A 22,435-nucleotide genomic window follows, 5' to 3' on the forward strand; every position below is an offset into this window, starting at 1 on the left:
CTTAACATTATCTTATTCAAAAATAATTAACTAAATAATTAAAAAATAATTAACAAAACAAAAGCAAATATTTATTATGTTTGAAGGAAATAATAAGAGGCTGGAAAAAAACACTGATGCTGATACTGTTTTATAAATTTATTTATAAGAGACATTCACACATCAACATCAACTTTCCTCAGTACATGACAAATAGCTTAATTTAATGCAATGTACATGAGCCAAATTATTAGTTTAATAAAAAATACAATTCATGAGCAGAAGTTATTTTTTAATGAACATTTGTGATGTTTGGTTTTTATCACAAATTATGACACTACATATTTAAAATGATAGTAAATAAACAGCTGCCTCAATATAGGTCCATACATATGCGCAACTGCACGTGATTTCACGTCACCGCCGCCGACAGATGTTTTGTAAATGCAAATTACTTTCGTATTTAATGATCGGTATAAAACAGGATATTTCCAAAAATAGAAATCACGGTATGTATAATCACAGACTGCTTTAAAAATATTACAACAAAAAACACGTAGTCATTTTGTATTTAATCACTAAATTTGTATAGTATTATCAATCAAAAACGCCTGCCTTCAAGGAAATTCTTAACTTATGAGCAAAAAAATATTAAACTACACAGACTTGTATTACATTTGATATGGAATGTCTCACTCATTTTTACTGCTAATATACTTGAGATAATACCTGACCTCACTCATTCAAGTGTCACTTCAAAATTTTATAGAAACATATAAAATTACAAAAATGTTTAGGAAATAATTATGTGGGTACATATAACTGTAAAAAATGACACCATAATTGTATATTAATATCAAACCTTACATAATATAATCTAATTGTATGTATGAGGTGGAATAATCTACTTGCAGTTTGCACTGCATTTTCTAACTTGTTACAAGTTCTACACGTCTAAATACCATATAATTAACTGTAGTCTGTATATGCATAAAAATTGTATAGTTTAATCGAAAAACTTGGCCGCCATCTTCCTACATTCCAAATTTAAAAATTGTAGCCACATGTCTAATATCAATCAATTTACAATTACACGATTTACGACGAGAAAAATCCTAACCATATCTCACTTGCCATAGGAGCAACTTACAATACATTCCATGTTTATGCTTGTATCAAAGAGAGCTCAATGCAACCTAAATTTTACAACTTATTTAATGATAAAATAATAGGACAATTTTAACACGAGTGCATAGATACAAAATATATTAAAGGAAAATAATTAAATTTTATATTTTATTACATCATAACAATATACGTTGTTCAAAAAGTAAATCATATGCAACAAAATATTTCGAAAAGGCAATGAATTACATTTATGGATAATTCATATTATATACATAAATCAAAAATGTATCAAATTATAAAGAAGCTTTCAGTGGTCTTGCATTGAAAGCTATAACGATCAAGTTACGTGTTACCAAGTGCATATATAATCATGAATAGCTTTTCATCAATAAAAGCCATAACATATCAGAATCCCAGCGCTCGATCTGTCAAGCTAACGTATTATACAACAAATATATATTATAAACATATGCTTTACATCGGTAATATTAATAAAATTAGACATATCAGAATTGCAACTACATTCCATGTTTTGTGTAATCATTTGATTTGATCTTAAAAATGCGCCAAAACGTCATTTTAAGAATGTTTAATTAATATTTTCTAATCAGCTAGGAAAATAATAAACCAATTACGCAATCTATTTTAGGAGAGTGTATCGCCAAACGTCACAACTAAATACCCCTGTAAAAATGGCACCAACTTATCGCACCGTATACTGCCTACATAACTTTGTTATTGTATATAATTATAAAAGATCGATTCTAGCGATTTCAAAATGTATAAAATCTTAATTTTACATAAGCAAGCACGCTAAACTTAAACTATAAACATTCTATATGAAGGTCAAATTCCAAACTGAAATCCGAGTTTACAATAAAAATCAGCAGTCGAACTTAGTTCGATATTACACCACAGTACTAAAGGAAAATAAATTATAGGCTCTTTTTAGACGTCTCCTCTTTGCCTCCTGGACCATGTTGTAGACTCGCGGCTCTGGAATTAATTGGCCACCGCGACGTCGGTCGTCGTTTCCTGCAATATTAACACTACATTTATAATGCGCAAAAAAAAAAGTAATAATGAAATTTTTTTGGTCAATAAAAAGAAATTTAATCTTCTAGACTCAATGTGCCTGAACCAGACTTTTACATTAAACCACTTTCACTTTACTTATTTGAAACAAATAAATATTTACCATTTCCGTTTTTAATTCAGGGACAGTTGGAATCTCAGGAATTAAGTCCGCAATTTTATCGGCGATTGGTAGTGATTCCTAAAATTGAAATGACATTTAAATGATTTTTTAAATAACGAACATGTTTACCCGCGCAGAAACTCTATGTACAATATACATGTTAGACAGGAAATACAAAGTGTGATTTAAACATATTATTTATCTACAATGTACACAATTTTACATTGGCTTAAATTTAATCTAACGGCAAGAAACTTCATTGATTATGCAAAAAGGGTAATAGAGCAGCAAAATGTGAATGGCTAGCGAGATATTAATAGCCAAAAAACCTTTATGATTCTACCTGATACTTGTAAATCAAATTGCCGTTGGACAAAATATAAGGTTCTATATTAAACACGATTTCTTAAATATTTTATTATAAATGGTGATCAATATATAAAATGGTGCAAAAGAAAATATGCGAACATATCGTATTATTACATTCATACAAACCAGAAAGCATTAAATTAACTAATAGCGGGGAGCACACAAACATGCACGTCTACTGAAAGCGTCGGCATCGCACGGGACGGGACGAGGGGCAGGGGAAGGGGAGCGAATGTACATGAAGACAGTGGAATTAAATCGATCCGTCTCTTCCTGTTATTGACGTTTCACGCATGCTGAGAGAAAATGCTCATGAACTAAAATACGGGAACCGTTAACGATACCAAAATGCTCCAAATACTAATCCTCTACAAGGGCAAAGTCCGGCGTATTCACCTGAGCGTCGTGCGGCGGCAGGTCGGCGGGCGCGGGCTCGCCCGGCCCCGCGCCGGGGGAGCTGGCGCCGTTCGTCACCGCTGCCTCCCCGTTCCCGTTCCCGTTCATTACCACCTCGTTCGTCTCAATGACGTCCGCGATCATCTCTTTGGCTTTAATTTTCAGACTCTCGCTGTCGCTGATCGCATCCGAGCAGCGCTCGTTTATCTCGTTCTGAGAAATAACGCTCACGTCGACTTCGGTCTCTTTTAATTCACAAATTTCACTGTCCTGTTCGACGTGTGGCATTTCGACGTCGCTCGATCCGTTCATCAACTCTTCGGCCGGGGGCGGTAGCGCCTCCTGATCTTCCAATGTGCCTTCGACGTCTACGTGTTCAGGGAGAGAAATTTTATTTTCTAATTCAGGTTCGTTATCTCTGGCGGGTTCGTCGCAGACGGGAATATCACTGACATTTTCTTCTACGGTTTTAATAGAAACTTCGTGATCTTCCTGACTCGGCAAACTATCGAGGGCTCCTTCGTTAGCTGAAAGTTGCTCGATTGCGTTTGTCTCTATTTTTGCTTCGGTTGAATCGTCTAACTGTGCGGGAGGTTCGTTCACTTCGATTTCGACATAAGTTTTAACAGCTTCGGTGCTTAAGGTTTCTGTAGGAACTAAGTCATTTGTATTGTCGTTATTAACGGGAGATTCATCGGCAGGTGCGGGTTTAGTGATATCGGCATTATTAGCGAGGGAAGCATCTGCGAGTTCGGGAGCCATAGTGGTGGCGGCAAAGGAAGCCACAGACGAAGGAGGGGGATTAGCGGGAAGTGGTGGAGGCGTGGATTCTATCAAAGGCGTTTGATCAACACAAACCTCTTTAGTGACCGGAATTTCGGAAGCAGGCACCTTTTCTTCGGTGATCTCCACTTTATTCTCCTCGGCCTTGTTTGAATCGATCTCTGGAACTTCGGGCTCATCCTTTTTCGATTCTTCTAGTGAAAGTCCGTTAACCGGTAATTTCTCAGGTTCGACTTCAACTTGGGGCTCTGGCCTCACGTCTGTTTTATTTTCATTCTTGGCCTCTTCGATGATTGGAGTTTCTACTTTTGGAGACTCAGGGGTGCTACTTCCATTTGTAAGTGGTTCTGTCACTGGGGTTTCTGGTGTCTTCTCGTCTTTATTTTCAGTTTCGGATTTAGTTTCATCAGCGACTTCAGGTGTAGTCTCAGCAACCTAAAAGAAACAGGACCGTTACAATAATCGTAAGTATGGTATTTATCATGATTTACACGATATATAAAACAATTAGTTGTCTTAGAGAAAACAATAATTTAAAAATCTTCTAATAAATATACCATAACATTGGCCATTGCAAGGATTATGTGTAGCACGTAAAGAATCAATGAAGAAACTGATGTCAAGCTTGCAAGCTCTCAACATTTAATAGCAATATCCGTTATGGTTGACTTACCATCGTATACATAATGAACATTGTTATCCTTCAATGATCTGATCAGTCACCCTAATCAAAATATTATATTGCGTCCCTTTATAGGGCTGATCGATAAGTGAGTAATCTTCTCACTATATATACTAAATTACTTACTTTATTAAGTGTCTCACAAAATATACTTCTATATAGTCTATTTTAAATTATATATTAATGAATAAATATAAATGATTACATAATATATTAAGTAAATATAAATGAACAGCTTTATTTGTAACGTAAGGAGGAATAGGAGAAATTCGAATAATGTATAAAGCTTTCCATTCTGAGTACATTAATCAGTTTCCAGTTCTATACACGTACAACCGCAAAACTCTAGCAATAAAATGATACACAGCTCCAAGGTCGCCTTTGTTTACTGGCATGGAAATACTTCAATAACATGATATTCAATAATTGATAAAATAATATTATTATATTATTAATTTATACATGATCAAGGAGCTGTATCAATTCAGCCGTCTTCTCTTAGCCTACGAGATATAAATATATTTTCGACTAACTTAACTTTGTAAAATTCCAACATACAAAGCCACATTTCCTGTATGGAAACCGGAACAAATCATTATAGGATAAGCATACAAAATTATCAAACACTTACGTATTCTTAGTGTTTGAACTTTAATATTATGTATAACTGTTTGTATCCTGCCAGCGGATTATTGGCGAATGTAACGTTATTCATGCAGTAGACATGAGATTCTTATCAATTTATCCCATAATGTCTATTCTACTCCAAATACAGTTTGAACATAAAATTTCAATCACTTTTACCGATTTTATTATAAATTTTTAAAAATTATTCAACTCTCGCACATAGAATGCAAATACACGTAAATAAAGATAGAAACATAATCACGTCGATGAATGATTTTACAATTTCCCCTGTCATTGAAAAGCAAGGTTAACGAAAGCATTGTCCGAAACGAAAGCAAATTAAAAACTCCCGGACAATACATCCGACGGGCAACCGGCGTGTACAGGAAACATCGTTTTGTTTAAATGACGCTACGTGTACATCTATCTATTGTATTTATACATTATACACATTTTTATAAGCCTTTTACCGTGTCCACCGTTACGAGAAATAATATGCATTTTTATCATTTGGAGACAAAGAGAGCTTCGTGACGCTCTTAATTTACAAATATTTTGAAAACACTGATAGTAATAAAAACTTAAATCGTCGAAAATATAAGTCACACATTATTCGCTTTTTCTAATCGTAAATATTGTTCGAAATTAGCAGAGAAGTGTAAATAGTTTTTAAGTAGCAAATATTAACATGTGCAGATATTAACGATATAAATTTATTTATTTTTATTTTTTTTTATAATGCTTTATTTGCCAGAAAACATGATGAACATTATTATTATCTTAAAATATTACTGAGCAATGAGCTATATTTTCTTTTTATCACATAAAATAAAAAAAGATAATAACGATATAATTTGCCATTATAGTAATAACTCAGTTTTTATAATGAAGCATGCAATATACAATTTATCGACCGCACTTGACAGTGTCAAATGACAAGTCGAAAACTTCGCACCCTATTATTTTCACCCTTTCCTTAAAAGCACCAATATTTGGGGAAAAGGGGAAGCTCGATTAATTTGGCACTACAATTTCCTCGTTAAAAGGCTGTTACTTTGTGCAATGTTACAACAACATGTTATTTGGACATAAATAAACCTCTTTTCTTAGTTTTTTTATCAATTTATACTGATGTATATAAAGCTGAAGAGTTTGTTTGTTTGTTCGTGTGAACGCACTAATCTCAGGAACTACTGGTTCGATTTGAAAAATTCGTTCAATGTTAGATAGCCCACTTATTGAGGCTATCTATGTACCACGAGCGAAGCCGGGGCGGACTGCTAGTTCGTCATAAAAAAGCAACAATTAAAATGAAGAAATGAAACATTTTTCGAATAATTAAATAACACCTGTTTCGGAACTGATTTCTAAAAGCAGGATTGTAATGCCGATTTCATTTCATGTTTTCCTTCTAATCACGGGTGTAAAGGAACGAATTAGAAGTAATTTCGATAGTTAATGTTCATAAGCGTTCATTTATCCGCCTGATAACGGTACACTGGGTGAGTCACCACAAATAATACAATTGCTTTCTGGCTATGGAAGCGATTTTCCGCTCTACAACAATGCACGTGCCTATTTCAAGTGTAGATGTTTGTTCTCGCTTGCTAATTAAAAAATAAACCTAGTGCAAGTCTTTGTTAACATTTTCAAATATCCTCTACATTACGTGCCAAAAATATTTTCTTGTAGGCCATTTACGTATATAAATTATATATGTATTCAGATCAGGAGGTGAAAACTTTAGTTTTGTTTTTTGCTAAATTATTGATTTCGTTACCAAAAAAACATCATATAAAGTAATCAATCTTCTCTATCTATGAAAGAAATTAGTTTTGTAAGCTGGAAGTTCAGAAGGGATAAACGTATTTTATTGATTTTTACTTCATTGGACTTATTTCTCTGCTTGGATTAGAAATTTCCAAAAAAGTCTTAACGGGCATAGCCGGGTGGATTTATATCATAATTGATATAAAAATGATCTCAAAGAAGTCTATTTCACTATACATATCTACAAAGGCCCTTAGAGCACAATATAAGTGCATTTGCAATATGCAACTGTCAGGGCGGCTTTTGTACAATCTAGTCGCATAAACGCGAAAAGGAGGCTAATGTTTTCGAGTAGGCAGTGCGGCAGTAAGGAGCGCACCATTAGAGTAACGACATAAGTGGCGGGCACAGAGCACTCATCGTGCGAACTGCGGCCGCAGACCGCGGTCCGACCGTCCGGGTGCGAATCGCATCGAGCATAAATAACGGAGGTGATAGCAGTAGCATCTCGGCCGGTCCAGACAGACGCAATACTATCAAATAACTCATAGCTACTTGCGCTCTCGCTATCTGAGGTTGTCGCCCTGTCTTGGCACCGATTACACCAATCGCTGGTCGGCTATCGAGTTACTACCTTCAGAGAGAGACAGTTACGGTACTCGACGTTTAGGTACAAAGTACAAAACATTAATTGGAGCATGAAAATATAAAGTCTCTACATATTTATTGTAAATTCTTTTACGACAACATTCGTTATAATACTTACCAGTAATTAAGGGACACTATATTTAGACTATTACATATATTGTATAGACAGATATATCTCAGACAGATATATCAATATCTGTCTATATATTATATAGACAGATATTGTGCAGCTCCTGCCTTCCAATAAATGCTACTTTGTGTTGTTATTCATACGAATACAGAATTGAATTACTTCGATATTTATACTAAACCCAATTCTTGTAATTTCTTCAAAAGAAACAAGGTTGTCTACCCAATTCACAATGCAATCGCTCTGCTATCGCATCCAGACAAAAATAGATAGTGACTTAATGGGACAACAATGGTCAATTTAATAGACCTTCGTACGTTCCCACAAGAATGCCAGATAACAAAAAAATGTTCACATAACAATAGCCGTCAATAGGAAATGGAATCCTTCCTTGTTATATCAAAGCTCTATTCAACGGTGGTATTATGAAAATACGACAGATGAGCCGTCGTGGACACGCCATTTGGTAAACATGCAACTTGAACTGTTGAGTCGGGTTACTTCGGTGGCAAGTTTTGATACACATACATACGTTACTAATATAAGTAGATCATTGTTCATGCGATGCCGTTCTAACACACACGGCCAAACCGGTCCCGCTTTACGATAGCGACTAGCAGTCTTTAATCATATTCTGGGAACACAATAAAACTTATCTATATCTTGCTTAAAACTCGCATACTTTGTATGATTTAATACGACGAAGCTCGGAATTTGGCATCAAAGTGTTTCATGTTTCTAATTACACTGAACAAAATATTATATAAACACACATCGCCGTCTGACCCGCGGACGAACCCACGGGCAATAGCAAGTATTTATATAGCTTATGGATTTCTGATGTATTTATAAGCCATATTAAATCCATTCAGTAGTTTGTACATGAAGAAGTAACAATCACCCATCTATCAATACTTGCAACTTTCACGTTTAAATTATTTATATGCTATTGAATCTGAATGTGAAATTGGTTCAACATCAAACGTAAGGATACTTCATTCCTGCGTCAATGGTAGAAAAACAGTTAATTACCAGAACAAGCTACTACTTAATATTTATTTGGCTAAATCACAAGATACGAGTTGCAACTACAGTATATATTATAGTATAGGAAACGAGTAAAATGATAAATTTTGAACTTTTTAACATTTCATTGTCACCATTTTTCGAAGCTTCAGAGACGGTTGCTTTCAATTAAATTTATATTACTCTAGGCAGAAATATTTATATAAAGTTATGAGTATTTATAGAAGGGCTGAAAAATAATTTACATGTGGGAAGGTATGCGCATTCGCACACTGATAGTTTGCAATCGGACCGGCCTTCGTCCCCACGCCCACTGCAAGCCTCGCAAAACCTGCCCGGCTCTGCTAATTTTATTTTACACTTAACAAACGTGTTTCAAAACATTCTCTGCTTAGACGTAAACACGAGAAGAGATTTTTAACTTTATTGTATCGCGTTGTTTAATAGTCAAATCGAGAAATATCAAAGACAAATGGAGAAATATTTCAATCTAATAATCGTACAAGTCATTCCGTTTTTAAAATACAAACAATTGCAAAAAGCAAAAAACTTATATAAGTTTAAGCTCCTACTTAATGGCAAGAGGCAAACAAAGATAAAAACTTATATAGGTTATTGCTAAAGCATGTCCAATCTCCTTGTGGGAGTGTAAGCTCATGAGTGCTAATGACCGTACATCAACACGTGTTGTGGGGAACGAGACACACAATAACGTTATACGTAATATGTAAACGAACTCACTCCCGTAAACGTTACGGCTATTTTATTTTAAGCTATAAAAGGAACATCAAGATACATAAAATATTTAATGCTGCGGCTGGATCTTTATATCTTGTAGCGTAAATTAATTGACGACCCACTTAGTTTTAATTGAGTTGACAAACATTTATATGAAACGAGAGCTTTATATAATACATTCCGACTAGACTACATATCTTACACTTGAGACGTTTATACATTACAAACAGATGTCTCATTTCAATAGTTTACTGGAAATACGACTTTCAGATGCAGCCGATTTTAGCATGATACAGAATGTTTGGGGCGCGAGTTATCCTCACCCAACCGGTTTCATTCCCAGCACTGGAAGGCCAGTACCGTCGCAGGTATCGAGAAGTACGTACGGTCATCAATGAACTAATGTATGATTAACGGCACGATATCGCTAAGACAATGGCGGCTCACGTTTTGGTTAGCGCGGATATAGAGGCACTTTGAATCATAATGTGCATTGTTCGCGCCGCGACGCTTCGGGAGCAATGCACTACGTCGCAATGGATACTTGTCATAGAAATCGTCGGTTTCTATCCGATGAAACCGCAAGGTTACTAACAAATAACGACCCAAATCAATATTTAAATTTTCATTTGTATTCAAATTTATGCGCGTACCAAATTTTTACGTCACGAACACATATTTAATTGTAACGCAAAATTTCATTCCACTTTACTGGAAGGAACAAAAAGATTAGTGAGCGTTCGTAAGCACCAGACATAGAAAACATGTTCTTAAATGCCCTCGTAGCTCTTGAAAGCGATTTCACGACATCGATAACTTTGCGAGAGGTCAGTGACTTCGACCATATTCATAGCATGAATTTAATTAAAGATTACGTTTAGTTATTCACCACAGAAATTTTAATATTATTCCTGTGTATAAACACAGTACGCAAAACGAAAGTGGGTCATGTCAGTCCAATAATGGATTGTATGGATGGAGTCATTGCAACGAGGGTCCGGCGAATGTTGGCTGCATTGTACCTACGCTACGTACTAAGAAACGTAAACAGAATACGAATTAACCGTTCCGCAGAGCGGTCGAGAGCTAGAAAGTTATGGCTTCAAACACAATTGTAAATATAATCATGTTCTTCGAAATAATATTGAATTTCGAGCCTTTCAGATACACTTAATTTACGTTATCATTCCGATGCGTATAGCGTGTTAATTAAATATTCACATCGGAAGCGTCTTCATTTAATTTGCTGTAAAATTTATCAAATATTGCGCCTTAAGCCTTGCTCTACATTGGGTTCAGATGTGCTAAATTATCTCACAATGTCAGCATTATTTTCTTTTTATCTATTATTGCATTGCATTCATGATTACATAGTTTCTATTACTATCACCACAATTATACCTTTTTAGGAGGGCGGTATTCCCATAAAATAGTTTATATAATACTAGAATGGAGTTGAATAAATTTTCAAATGGTATATTAAATATTTATTTCAGGCTCAACTTAAATTGAGCTATACATAAATGCATGTTAGAAAGTGGATTTGAAAAAAAATAGATTCGCTCATAAATTTATAAACTAAAAATATTAAGCTGTGTAAATTAAAGTACACAATATCAATAATACAATATTATAAAATAATTCTTAATGTTATGTGGAATGAAACATGATAAACATCATGACATGACGAGTTCATAAAATATTTCCTCGTAGTTTATGACTTCACTTTACTCTTGAGAGTGTCTGATATACAAAGCCAAATATGGTTCCCTATTCTTAGTTCAGTGTATGACTGCAATTCAATCTAAATAACATGTTCATATAAATAACAAGACCAATGCTAGGGATAACATTTTTCAACAATCTTGCGAATGTGATATGATGTAACGGTTTTTACACGCATAGGGCAACATACACATAATAATGCGAATGTGACGACGCTTGTTAATTATTTAATTCCAATTTTAATTACATTTCAGTTAATATAATATATTTTTTTATCATAACTTTTACATAACTCGTAAGTAACTACAAAGTAAATACCACTACATGGCAATGTTTCCTTGCAAATTCGTGAACTCATTAAAAAAATAAATTCTTACCTCTTCGGGAACTTTCTCTGGCTCGCCGTTAACTTTTGCCTCGTCGTCTTTTGTTTTCTTCTCTTGTTTCGGTTTGTCTTTTCTGCTGAAGCTGATCGATCGCAGCGACCATTTCTTCTTTACCTGATTTATATTTTTGGTATATTAATTTTATGTTTATAATTATGCTAATTTTACATAGCAAAAAGTTAAAATAATAGAAATCATATTAAATTTTTTATAATTTTATTTTTTAAATTTAAACTAACAATAAATGTAGATATATATGCTTGCCTTCTCTTTCTTATTCTTCTTCCCGTCGTCGGGTGAGGGCGTGCTATCGCCGTTCTCCACTTTAGGCTCACTCTCTCCGTTGGTAACGGGCGCTTCTTTTTCTTTCTCACTCTCCTCTTGATCCTTGTTTTCTTTCTCTGTTGTAGCGTCTTTCTCAATTTCAGGTGTGCCGCTGTCTAATTGCTTTTCTTTTTCCTTAAAATAAATTTGTATTATTCAACTTTACGTTTGACCTGATGCGCCATAATTTTTCATACAGGCTATTAAAAACTATTCATGCTTGTAACAAAACTAAGCAGGCTTTGTCATTGTTAATTTTCGGCCCCGATCCAATATCCGTCGCGATTGTCACTATTGAATACAAACTATGCGGGCAGAGATAATTACGTATAATAAGTACATTTATTTTATGTTTGCGTGTGGAATTGTTGTCGATGATTCATGTACTTTATATATTAGGCATAAAGTGTAGTTAAATGACAATTATGAAATAAAAATACAATAAAATATTGCCGAATTTGATATATATTTTTTTCAATGTAAAACATTGGAGCCCTGTTAGCCTTTGGACAATCAGTGAAGCACAACAACAACTTTTGTTCTGGGAACGGAATGGCAAAGGTCTTTGTTTTACTGACATTGAAGATTTACTAAAATGCATGTGTAGGAAATGAACTCACGGGTGTCTCGTGGATGTGAGCGTCGCCGTTGGCCTGTGGCTTGAGGGCGTCGGCGTCGGCGAGCGGCTCCATCCTGCCCTCGCCCCCGGCGCCCGCCGCGGCCACCTCGCCGGCGCTCTCCGCCTCCTTGCCGCTTATGTCCACCGAGCGTTTGCTCTGCTTTGCACCCATTCTTGCCACTTATCTAAAGCAATAATTGACACACCTTGACGAACCATATCATATTACACACTTCATGCACTAAATACCCTTTAATAATAACATTTTATGTTGATTATAGTTAATAAATACGCATCAACATTTAGAATTCATTAACGAGTTTTTGTTGTCAAAGTTAGCATAAACATAATTTATAATAACTTTTAGAGAACGTTTCAACGAGTCTTATCATAATTGTTGAATCATAAGAATGCTAATTAGTCATTATTGTTTTTGTTACCGCCGTAGTAAAGTCAATTACAAAAAGGTGAATCTGATTATAGAAGAGTCAGTGGGTTACGATGCCGAGAATGGGCTCAAAATAAATGTCTTCCTCGACCAAAATAGTATCAATTCAGTTTGTGGCTATTATTATATATGCGGGGCTATTTTAGAATAAGTTTTTTACACAGAGCTACTTTATCAATGGTTGTAAGTACTTAAGTGCTACTTTTCTAAACGGCAAACATCTCAATCTGCACCTCACTGCACTTTAAATAAATAGTAAATTATCTAATAATAGCCGGTCATTAGTCACGTATGGCTCTTATCACAATGCACAAGCATTAAATAATGACAAACGTATACATAACGTTTCGTGATGTAGGGTCAGTGTATGCAAACAGACCTACTACAAACCTATAAATGTTTGACAAAAATAGACGTTTCTGTATAATTGGGTAGTTTATTCAAAGAAAGTAATTTTGTAATAACTATACAAACACAGGTCTCGGAATTGAAACACGTCTCCGGTTGAATGACCTCTGATAGTCCCCTGCTTCTAACATTTTAAGCACTGTCAGTCAACCAGTTATAACGTAGTACAATAGGAGGCACTTTAATTTTGACTTAGTACTGTAAAACGACCTTGACGCGGCTCTATTCAAGGTCGTACCGACCAGTAGAACTTATAAGCCATCCGAAGACACGCTAAGTTATTGGGCTCTTCAGATTATCAATTTGACGAATCTTTCATATCATTGTAAACAGTGTGATTTTATAGTATTTCAATATGACGCGATATTAACTTAAAAAAGCTGTTATCAGAAATTCCATACAGATATATTAATGTGCAAGTGCGAAAAGGATGTTGGAAGAAGAATAAAACAGGAATTGAAAATATATATTGAGATTATATAAGATAAGATTATAGAGCGATAGCTTGCAAACAAACACGAAGCTACAGTCAGAATTTTAGACCATAAACTAGACATAGTCACAGCAATAGAATAAATCCTTGTTTATTTATAAGAGGCCTCTCTCGTATTTAAGGATCAACAGATTTTATATATTTTTAACACGCATTTATTAGCTTTAACCTCTTCGTCTGAAATCGACTTTTTTAGACTTGAATTTTAAAGGTCAAAATTAATTAAGATTTGGTGACATTACAATAATGTCATAAGTTTATCTTATCCTGATTAAGACCGGATAATAAAGTTTATATATATATTTAGTTTTAAGTTGACGCTCGTCCAGGCTCCGCCCAGATATCAAGATTCCTGTTTTATCCCAAGGGAGTATTTAATCGGGATAAAAAGTATCCTATCACATAAGTCAGCTCATACCCTGCCTGTATACCAAATCTCATTAAAATTCGTCCAATAGTTTCAACGTGATTGTCGCAGAAACATCCAGACAAACTTTCATATTTATAATATTAGTGTAATTAAAGCGTTATTTGAAGTGTTTTTGAGCGTGTGAAAATAGCGAGGAAAAAGCGGTTTATTTTTCTGTAAGATACAAATAATACAAATACAAAATTATAATTTATATTAATATTTATTCAACATAATATTTACGTGTTTCGTATGTATACGTGCATGGAACAAAAATCGTAAGAATCTTGTGTAATTTAGCTAGTTCATGTTTCGTTGCTGCATGGTTACCGGTAAACCAATACAACGCAGTTGCGGATTTAAACCACAAGAAATTGAAGTATGTACCTTCATAGTCAACTCTTAGTTTTAATATTATGGAGCAGGAAAATTATTGTTTGCAATACAATACTTTAACCGAAAGTTATTCATTTTGGAATGGAATGAAAATGCACATCACAGACTTTAAGGGATAGATTCACAAATTGATGATAATGTTTCTCATCATAAATTATTTGTTATTTTAACTGACAGATATTAAATTAAACCGAACATATCTAGTACTTATGAAACCTTAAACTTTCGTTACATTGTTATCTAGCTCTAGAGCTAGAAAATGCGAAAACCGTATTCATACATTATATTAGTGTGACTAATAATTCCTCTTATACTAGGAAATTTATATGAAACATATGCCATGTTACTTGTATACATACATAATCTCATTCTGAATCATATGGTCCTGCTAGTTTAATATAATTATTTGATTAATTATTGGGACAATGAAAGGGACATGCTATTTAAATTTGGAATTTAAATATTTATCTATATCAATTTGAGAATTCAGTGATACAATAATATTGCTTTATACTAGTAGCACTCAATATTTCTAATTTAGCGAAATTTTGGCATTTTTAATGATTAAAAGTAAGTATTTATTGACGGCACAGAAGACAGACAAAATACAAAGCGGACACGTATCTTTTAGACAGGACTTACGATAAAAGCCACGAGTATTCAACTTGTAATAATGAGCCACATTAGGGTGTTGTCCTGCATGCAATTTGTAGGGTTAAGTTGCTTCTCAAGGTTTCAATTGTTTTCAAATTCTCTTCGTAATAATAAACTAATACTTATAATTTGATAGGTGAATGTCCATTTTGTGCCGTGCAAGTTAAAACGAAGACTGACTAAAAACCTTTGTTTTATAGCTTGCATCGGTTGACTTACAACGATGATTCATCGTTCGATAAGTAAATGCAACGAGACTGGTATTCCCAGAAATATTTGTGAACCATACAAGTGATTTAATATGAAATGAAAATTAATTTCTAATAAAATATAGTTCTACAAAATACTGAAGTTACTTTTAAATTCAGCAACAATACAGAAACAAGCGTCGTATTATAACATGCTAATCATTAAACCTAAAATAATTATTTGGTACATGTCAGAAAATAAATTCAAAAGGGACTATTTATGGATATTATGATTAAAGCACATGGTTTTTAAGTAAATGACACGGGAATAAAATTTTAAAATAGCGACAATGTAACTGCCGGTGGGGCAAGTTTAATTAAATATGGTATATGAATAAATTTCAAAGCCATCATGACAAAAACTCATATTAATTTAATGTTACCTTATTACTTTCCAATCCGAACAATATCGACAAAGATTAACACAGCCAAATATAACAAATATTTCACTTCCAGAACTCACAGCTTAACACAATATGGCGGCAGGACCGAATCTCCACCCACCGAGAACAAATTCAAAATTGAAACTTTGTGTGATTGGTCGCCGGAATCGCGACGCGTCACTCTAGGCAACATTCAGAAAATAACTTTACGCCATGCGACAACTTGGAGAAAAACGATGGCGTCCTAAAACGCTTCAAAAATGTGGGTAAATTAAAAGATAAAAGATACATACGAAATATAAAATTTCAAATGAAACGTAATAATAAATTACTGATAAATGAAATTGGAAAAAAACTTGTTATTGATAGAAACACATTATTCAAATTTATACAATATGTCAGAGGATCTTCCAATAATAAGAATTACCTAGCTAGATTAGATAAGCACATTTGAATTTTAAATAATCATTATTATTTATTAATTGAAATAATATGCACCAAAAGTATTTGTTGTATGTAATATGTCAACTACACATTAATGAGTTTATTTCTTAAATTAATGTTTGGTTTACGTACACCCTTTTGATAACGCGCTCAAGGCCTAGTAGTGGGTGGCGAGCGGGCTATTGAGGCCAGAGAGAAAGTTGGAGGACAAGGGAAGACTGATTTTTATTTTATAACTTAGGTAATATCTTAAAATTCACAAAAAAGGGAAGCCTATATGCCCACACATAATAATAAAACAATAAAAAAGTAACAATTAATTAATCGTATTAAAAACACAGACACAACATTAAAAATTGACAGGACAAGAAAAAATTATTTCTTAGTATTTATTTTATCTTGATTTCTAGTAAGGTGGGGTTGAAAAGCAATTGATTATATTAATCATATATTTAAATTTCTAATGACATCTTTCAAAGTAAAAGAATTGAATTAATGAGTTTTATGTTAGTGAACAGACAATAGGTGAAAAATTCAAGTTTTTGAAATTGTTATAGTCTTAACAGTTATGTTTTGTTTACATTCAAAGTAGTTTTATTTTCAACAGATAAAATAATCTTCAAGATGTTTATGGTAAAATGAACATGTAATTTTTTTAACTGTGATGTCCTCCACAGTCTATGGTCGTACGTATCGATATGTCGCGTTTCTAGAGTTGCCCTTGATTCCGTGTGTAAAAAAATACTATTTTTACGAAGTTTACATGATAATATCACATAAATTATTGTGTCAGTTATTATAATAAAAAACGATATAGTGTTGTGAAGTGTTTGAAACTATATAAACAAATCTACAGTGTTAAAATAGCGTAGCGTCACCTGACTGAGCTCATTGTCATTTCCCGCCATTTGCTTTGCTAACTTTTATTTCGATTTATAGTTTTAATTGAACAGTGTTCATATGGAATAATTACTTTTTGTCATAATTGTGCTCAAGTAATGTCATTAGATAGTAATGATGTTTGTTTGCTAGAACTGGAAGATTATAACTTGTACGAGGAAGACGCACCCGATCACGCTATCACAAGGTAGGAACCCGGCGTGGTTTGCTAAGTGATCCTAATTTTAATGCAATGATTATGTCCAGACGATTGAAATGAGTTTTAATTTATAAAACTTGAAATTTGCTATATTGTCATAGCTTAAATGAAAAAAACAAGCAATACACGTTTGCTCCCGCCCCGTACCGGCCTATAGTCAGCTGTTGTGCCGCCATGTTTGGTCGTCTTTTAAATAGGCGTAGTAAGCGCTTTACCTACCTACAGCGCTTGTTCACTATTGAACATGTGATTTATCGTAACACTACAATCTTTTTAAACGTTTCATTCATTAATAATGCAGAACATTATTTTTTTACTGGAATTTATTTTGTTTCTAAAACTTAAACAAATGGGTGAATATATGATTAGTTTGGAACTTCAAATTTAAAAAATACATGAAAGAAAAATTTTACATTATTTTTTAATTTGTTTTGTTTATTAATTTAATTAATTTTCATATTATTTCCATAATTTTAGAAGTGAAAAACATACATTATCTGGTGGCAAAACAATGGAGGCAGAGAAGAGAATTAGGCGAGAGATTGCAAACAGCAATGAACGCAGGCGCATGCAGAGCATCAATGCTGGCTTCCAGGCACTACGAACATTGTTACCCCGACATGAAGGAGAAAAACTTAGCAAAGTAATTATGAAATTTGTTCTTTTTTTTTATTCAAATAATTCATTTAAAATTAACATAATTTTCTGTTTCCAGCAGTGTATTAAAAAGTTATTCCTAAATGAAATTTAAAGGTATCATCAGGAATATTTAATCTTCCCTTCATTGTTATTTATTATTGACCAAAAGTTTTCTCTTTTCAGGCTGCCATTCTACAACAAACAGCAGAATACATCTATTCATTGGAACAAGAAAAAACAAGGTTATTATCTCAAAACTGTCAATTGAAGAGATTGCTAAACCAACATGAAGGAGGTGAAATACCTTTGAAGAAAAGGAAAAGTGAAATTATTGCACATGTTCCCTCAATTATTCCTGACTCTACAGATGATACCATAACAAACACAAGATCTCCTGAGCCTGTAGCTGTGATAACAGTGTCAAGTATGCCCCAAAAGAAAGATCCAGAGAATGGAGAGCTCTTGGTTCAGTTAGAACGAGAGAGACAGCTTAGACGCTTGTTGGAGGAACGCTTAAGTGCCCTTGAAGTTCAAATATACCCTGAAGCTCCAAGAGAGGTTGCACATACTGTGGTACACTATGAGCAAACAGATGTTGCGGATTGTAAAATTGAAACTAAGGAGGCAGAACCACAAGTAGTGGAAACTATAACTACTGCACCTTTATTGGAAGCTGCTATTAAAGCAGAGCCTCGAGTGGAAGTAGAGGTTCTTCCTGATGCATCTCATGACCCACCTTCGAGATTATACCTTGCCAGTACAAGTCGTCAAAATCTCGAAACAATAGTCGAAGCCATACGCCACTTGGAGGGTGATCACTTATTTCGAGAGGAGTCCGGTGACGCGCCACTCGCGCTCACTAAGAAAGCAGAAATTACGCCCCCACAGAGACCGGGAGTTATTGTAGTGAAGCATTCGTGAGTGGATTGAACTAGTCTGTTGGGCTTAATTTTTGCTTCCAGTGGAAGAGTACTCCTTACCCTCCTCGAATATTATTAGCTATTAGTTTTATAGTTGTTTAGTTGTCTTTCCAAAGTGACAAATTGATAAGTCTGTGTTTTGTTTATTTTTTTTACATTGAAAGTCAAGAAGAATGGAAGAGTGGAAAGAGAGGAATGTATTGAGACATAGATCGGCGCTGTGCTTAGTTTAGTTTCAAATATTTGGATAATATTTGAAATGTTTATTGCAGGCTTATTGTAATAATTGTTAGATAGAAGATTGACTGATTTATGTAAGTTTATTGGAACATTAGACACAAGATTGCCGCGTGCCAATATGTCCATTTCAAAAAATTAGCCAATAGTGTTGAATATTATTATTCTAAATAGCTTATGTAATTATAAATTTGAATGATATATCACGATAGCAATAATATAATGGGATTTAAGAGTGAAACGTGTTTATAAAGCTCCATTTAAATATCCAAGCATTATAAGTAACAATTATACAATATAGGCATGCGGCACAGCAGTTCTCATTTTTGTAATGTAGTAAAAATTTACCGTTAAATATACACTGTTTTTAGGTATAATGTAAATTTGTTTTGAATCTAAATTTTCACATCCCCAGTTGTGAGTATAGTTGACACCAGTGATTTTTGTATAAGTACGAAAATTTATAGTGACTTTGCTATCCTTTTCAGTGAAGCATTCCATGTTGATGCTACCAGTGTATATAAGAATATAATTTATAAAATCTTTTCAATATTCTTATTTCTATTTCTCAACTAAAACAACACAATTGATTAAACATGTATGGTAATATTTCGTTTGCTTTAAATTCTGACATAAATAAATTGGCAGTGTGCTGAAACTTTCGGTTGGTTGCGCACATAGAGTAATTGTAGCCGCAGTAAAAGATTTGGCTTAGAATAATGTAAGATGATTTAATCATCAATTGTAATCTGAAAAATAATGTCAAACTTATTTCTTACTTTCGTAGTGTTAAGATTCGTGGGTTGCTCAATCCATGATATACCTAGCTAATAAAATCGGAAATGATTTTATCATTTGCTTATATGTGCTGTAATTTTTTCATTGAAATTTAACCAGCAGTGCTTTTTGTTAGTAATTTCAATTAATTCTTGTAAGTTTTAAATGTATTTTGTTTTAAGTTAGACTCAGTAACAGAGTGATGTACAATGTATTATGTAAAAGTAGCATGGTCCTGTTGACGGGATCATAAGAATTTGTTAAGACTGATCATTAATTCATTATTAAGTTACGCTAGTTCGATCCACCATGTTGATAGTATAATGTGTGTGTATGTGTGTGTTTAATTACGTAGTTGTTTGCGTATACAAAGCTAAATAAATACCATTTGTATGTGAGGATCCATCAATGTTACAGAGATTTCTCGTTTTCAATTTACAATCTGTTTCAACACTCGAAAGTAAATTATTATAAATAGTCTAAAGTAATCTCTTTAGCTCTGATGGATTGGTTATTTTATAATTTGTGTATATAACATATTGGCTGTTATTTGTTTTTGCATTTGATTTTGAACTGCTTTCAAACTCAGAAGTATTTTTATGTCCAAGAAGATATGTTCATAATTGAAATAAGGCTGTGCATACATTGTAGTATGCTGTTGCAATCTCCTCACTGTCTAGTTGGGAACTAATTATTTGCACTCTGTTCCTGAGTCCATAGTTATAAGGAGTCGTCTGCCTACCGCCTTTACATTATTTCATTATAAGGTAAATAATTAACAATGTAACATAACGGACTTGGTTATACTATTAGTGTAGTCAAAATATCTAGATGTAAGAGATTTTAAGTCAAAGAAAGCAAGTTAAATTGTTTAAAATGTGTTATTATTTATGTCTTAAAGTATTAAAATGGTTATTTCTTATTAATTAGTTTGTAAATGATAATAATCAGTATATTCTCACGCTTTCCTTTGAACGACGTTAAAACCAATAAATAAAAGATCCGGTTTTAAAATGGCATTTATTCAATAACAATCTCAAAATTTATTTATTATGAGTAACATTTGAATAGTTACAATAATTATAGACTTTCGCTTGTAAATTTTAAATAATAAAATTTTGAAATCTTGGAATACAGTAAATCTATCTTGATTTTTCTTTTGTTGGTTTTACACTATATCATGAAATATATATATAAATTTTTCTACACTCTATCGCATGTTTGATGTTTCAATATTTAAGATAATCCATTGTATTGAATTAAAATCATAGTACATAAACACTTACGCAATTTGTTTAACGTTTGAAGTATAGAGGGTTTGGTTAAAATAGATGATTATGTTAAGAATATTATTTCAGTTTAGCGAGTCTTTCTTAGTTAGAGATAGGGGGAAAATACCTAATGTAAATACACAAACCCGCAGTTTTATACATTTTGTTTTATATCAAACTCGCCATTATATTTTCACTCTATCGCTAACAGACTCAGTTCCTACGCATTATAGATAGTAATTATGTAATAATTTTACAGTTCGTATTTAGAATACTAATGATAAAGTGTAGAAAACGATGCATGAATATTTCCTTTTTGATATGAAGTTGATAAAAAATATTTCCTCTGATTTAAATTGTACAACATTTGACCTACATTTACGAATATTTATAAAATATTGATACTCATGTGTTTTATTTATAAGCCCTTCAATGAATCGCCAAATGTGCTAAGCGTAACTCGAGAATGGCTCGGCTAATTCGGCAATATTATTATATCGTTTTCTGTTGAGACAGGGAATATTCTTATGGAGAAAAAAACGAACTATGTACTAGTGAAGCGGGGGTGAACCGTTAGTTATAACATTAGAATGATATAATACGAAATTCTAAAAATTGCATCGTATCTTAGAAGAATGTTGTAACGAATTGTGGCGAATGGTAGATATGTTACGTAATAAATTTTTTTTTTATAAATTATTGTAATCGGTCTCTACATGATAACAGTAAAAACTGATTCATTACATTACAAAAATAAATTAAATTTTGCCCTGATTATCTATATCAATACAATATTCCGAAGGATTGACTACTGGAAAGAAGGAATGGACTAGGAAGAGTGAGTAAAAGGAAACGTGCTTCCGATTCCACCATCAAAGAATCTTTCGTTTCTGCAGGCCTTTAGATTAGCAGGGATGTTTCATATCTACTCATTGTAGATGTTATCTCTTAGTTATGGAGCTTTATTTCTAAGTTGTATCGTTACCTACCTTTGCTCTACAATGCATGTTTGGATTTTACGAATAAATGTTATATTACAAAATTTTTTATTGAAATGCAATAAATATTGATAAAATATTTA

The 22,435-nt window shown here is 33.3% G+C and overlaps 2 protein-coding genes across 3 annotated transcripts; one reads left to right on the plus strand and one right to left on the minus strand.

Annotated features, from left to right (window-relative positions):
* Positions 1–120: 120 nt before the first annotated feature.
* Positions 121–16,125, minus strand: LOC119834616 (A-kinase anchor protein 200). Its single transcript, XM_038359028.1, has 7 exons — positions 15,968–16,125; positions 12,530–12,713; positions 11,850–12,044; positions 11,577–11,699; positions 3,071–4,288; positions 2,306–2,383; positions 121–2,142 (listed from the first exon to the last, which is right to left on the minus strand). Exons 2-7 carry the CDS (start codon positions 12,698–12,700, stop codon positions 2,110–2,112), a joined length of 1,818 nt encoding a protein of 605 aa, XP_038214956.1. The 5' UTR covers positions 12,701–12,713; positions 15,968–16,125; the 3' UTR covers positions 121–2,109.
* A 964-nt stretch (positions 16,126–17,089) lies between these two features.
* LOC119834619 (transcription factor AP-4) lies at positions 17,090–21,758 on the plus strand. 2 transcript variants are annotated; one of them, XM_038359031.1, is made up of 3 exons: positions 17,090–17,498; positions 17,988–18,153; positions 18,333–21,758. In XM_038359031.1, the coding sequence occupies exons 1-3, from the start codon at positions 17,410–17,412 to the stop codon at positions 19,068–19,070; spliced, it is 993 nt and encodes a 330-aa protein (XP_038214959.1). In that variant the 5' UTR covers positions 17,090–17,409; the 3' UTR covers positions 19,071–21,758. The 2 variants fall into 2 exon arrangements, with proteins under 2 accessions (XP_038214959.1, XP_038214960.1); XM_038359032.1 differs by lacking the exon at positions 17,090–17,498 and adding an exon at positions 17,712–17,863.
* The last annotated feature ends 677 nt before the right edge of the window (positions 21,759–22,435 follow it).

This window comes from Zerene cesonia, chromosome 19 (genome assembly GCF_012273895.1).
Source record: "Zerene cesonia ecotype Mississippi chromosome 19, Zerene_cesonia_1.1, whole genome shotgun sequence".
Taxonomy (NCBI): domain Eukaryota; kingdom Metazoa; phylum Arthropoda; class Insecta; order Lepidoptera; family Pieridae; genus Zerene; species Zerene cesonia.

Excerpts from the sequence above, each read along its gene's own strand:
- LOC119834616 (XM_038359028.1), bottom strand. The coding sequence starts at position 12,700 with ATGGGTGCAAAGCAGAGCAAACGCTCGGTGGACATAAGCGGCAAGGAG. Across the intron at positions 11,700-11,849 it reads AGAAGAATAAGAAAGAGAAG|GTAAAGAAGAAATGGTCGCT; the intron begins GCAAGCATATAT and ends AATATAAATCAG. Across the intron at positions 2,384-3,070 it reads TGCCGCCGCACGACGCTCAG|GAATCACTACCAATCGCCGA; the intron begins GTGAATACGCCG and ends TTTCAATTTTAG.
- LOC119834619 (XM_038359031.1), top strand. The coding sequence starts at position 17,410 with ATGTCATTAGATAGTAATGATGTTTGTTTGCTAGAACTGGAAGATTAT. Across the intron at positions 17,499-17,987 it reads CCCGATCACGCTATCACAAG|AAGTGAAAAACATACATTAT; the intron begins GTAGGAACCCGG and ends CCATAATTTTAG. Across the intron at positions 18,154-18,332 it reads AAGGAGAAAAACTTAGCAAA|GCTGCCATTCTACAACAAAC; the intron begins GTAATTATGAAA and ends TTCTCTTTTCAG.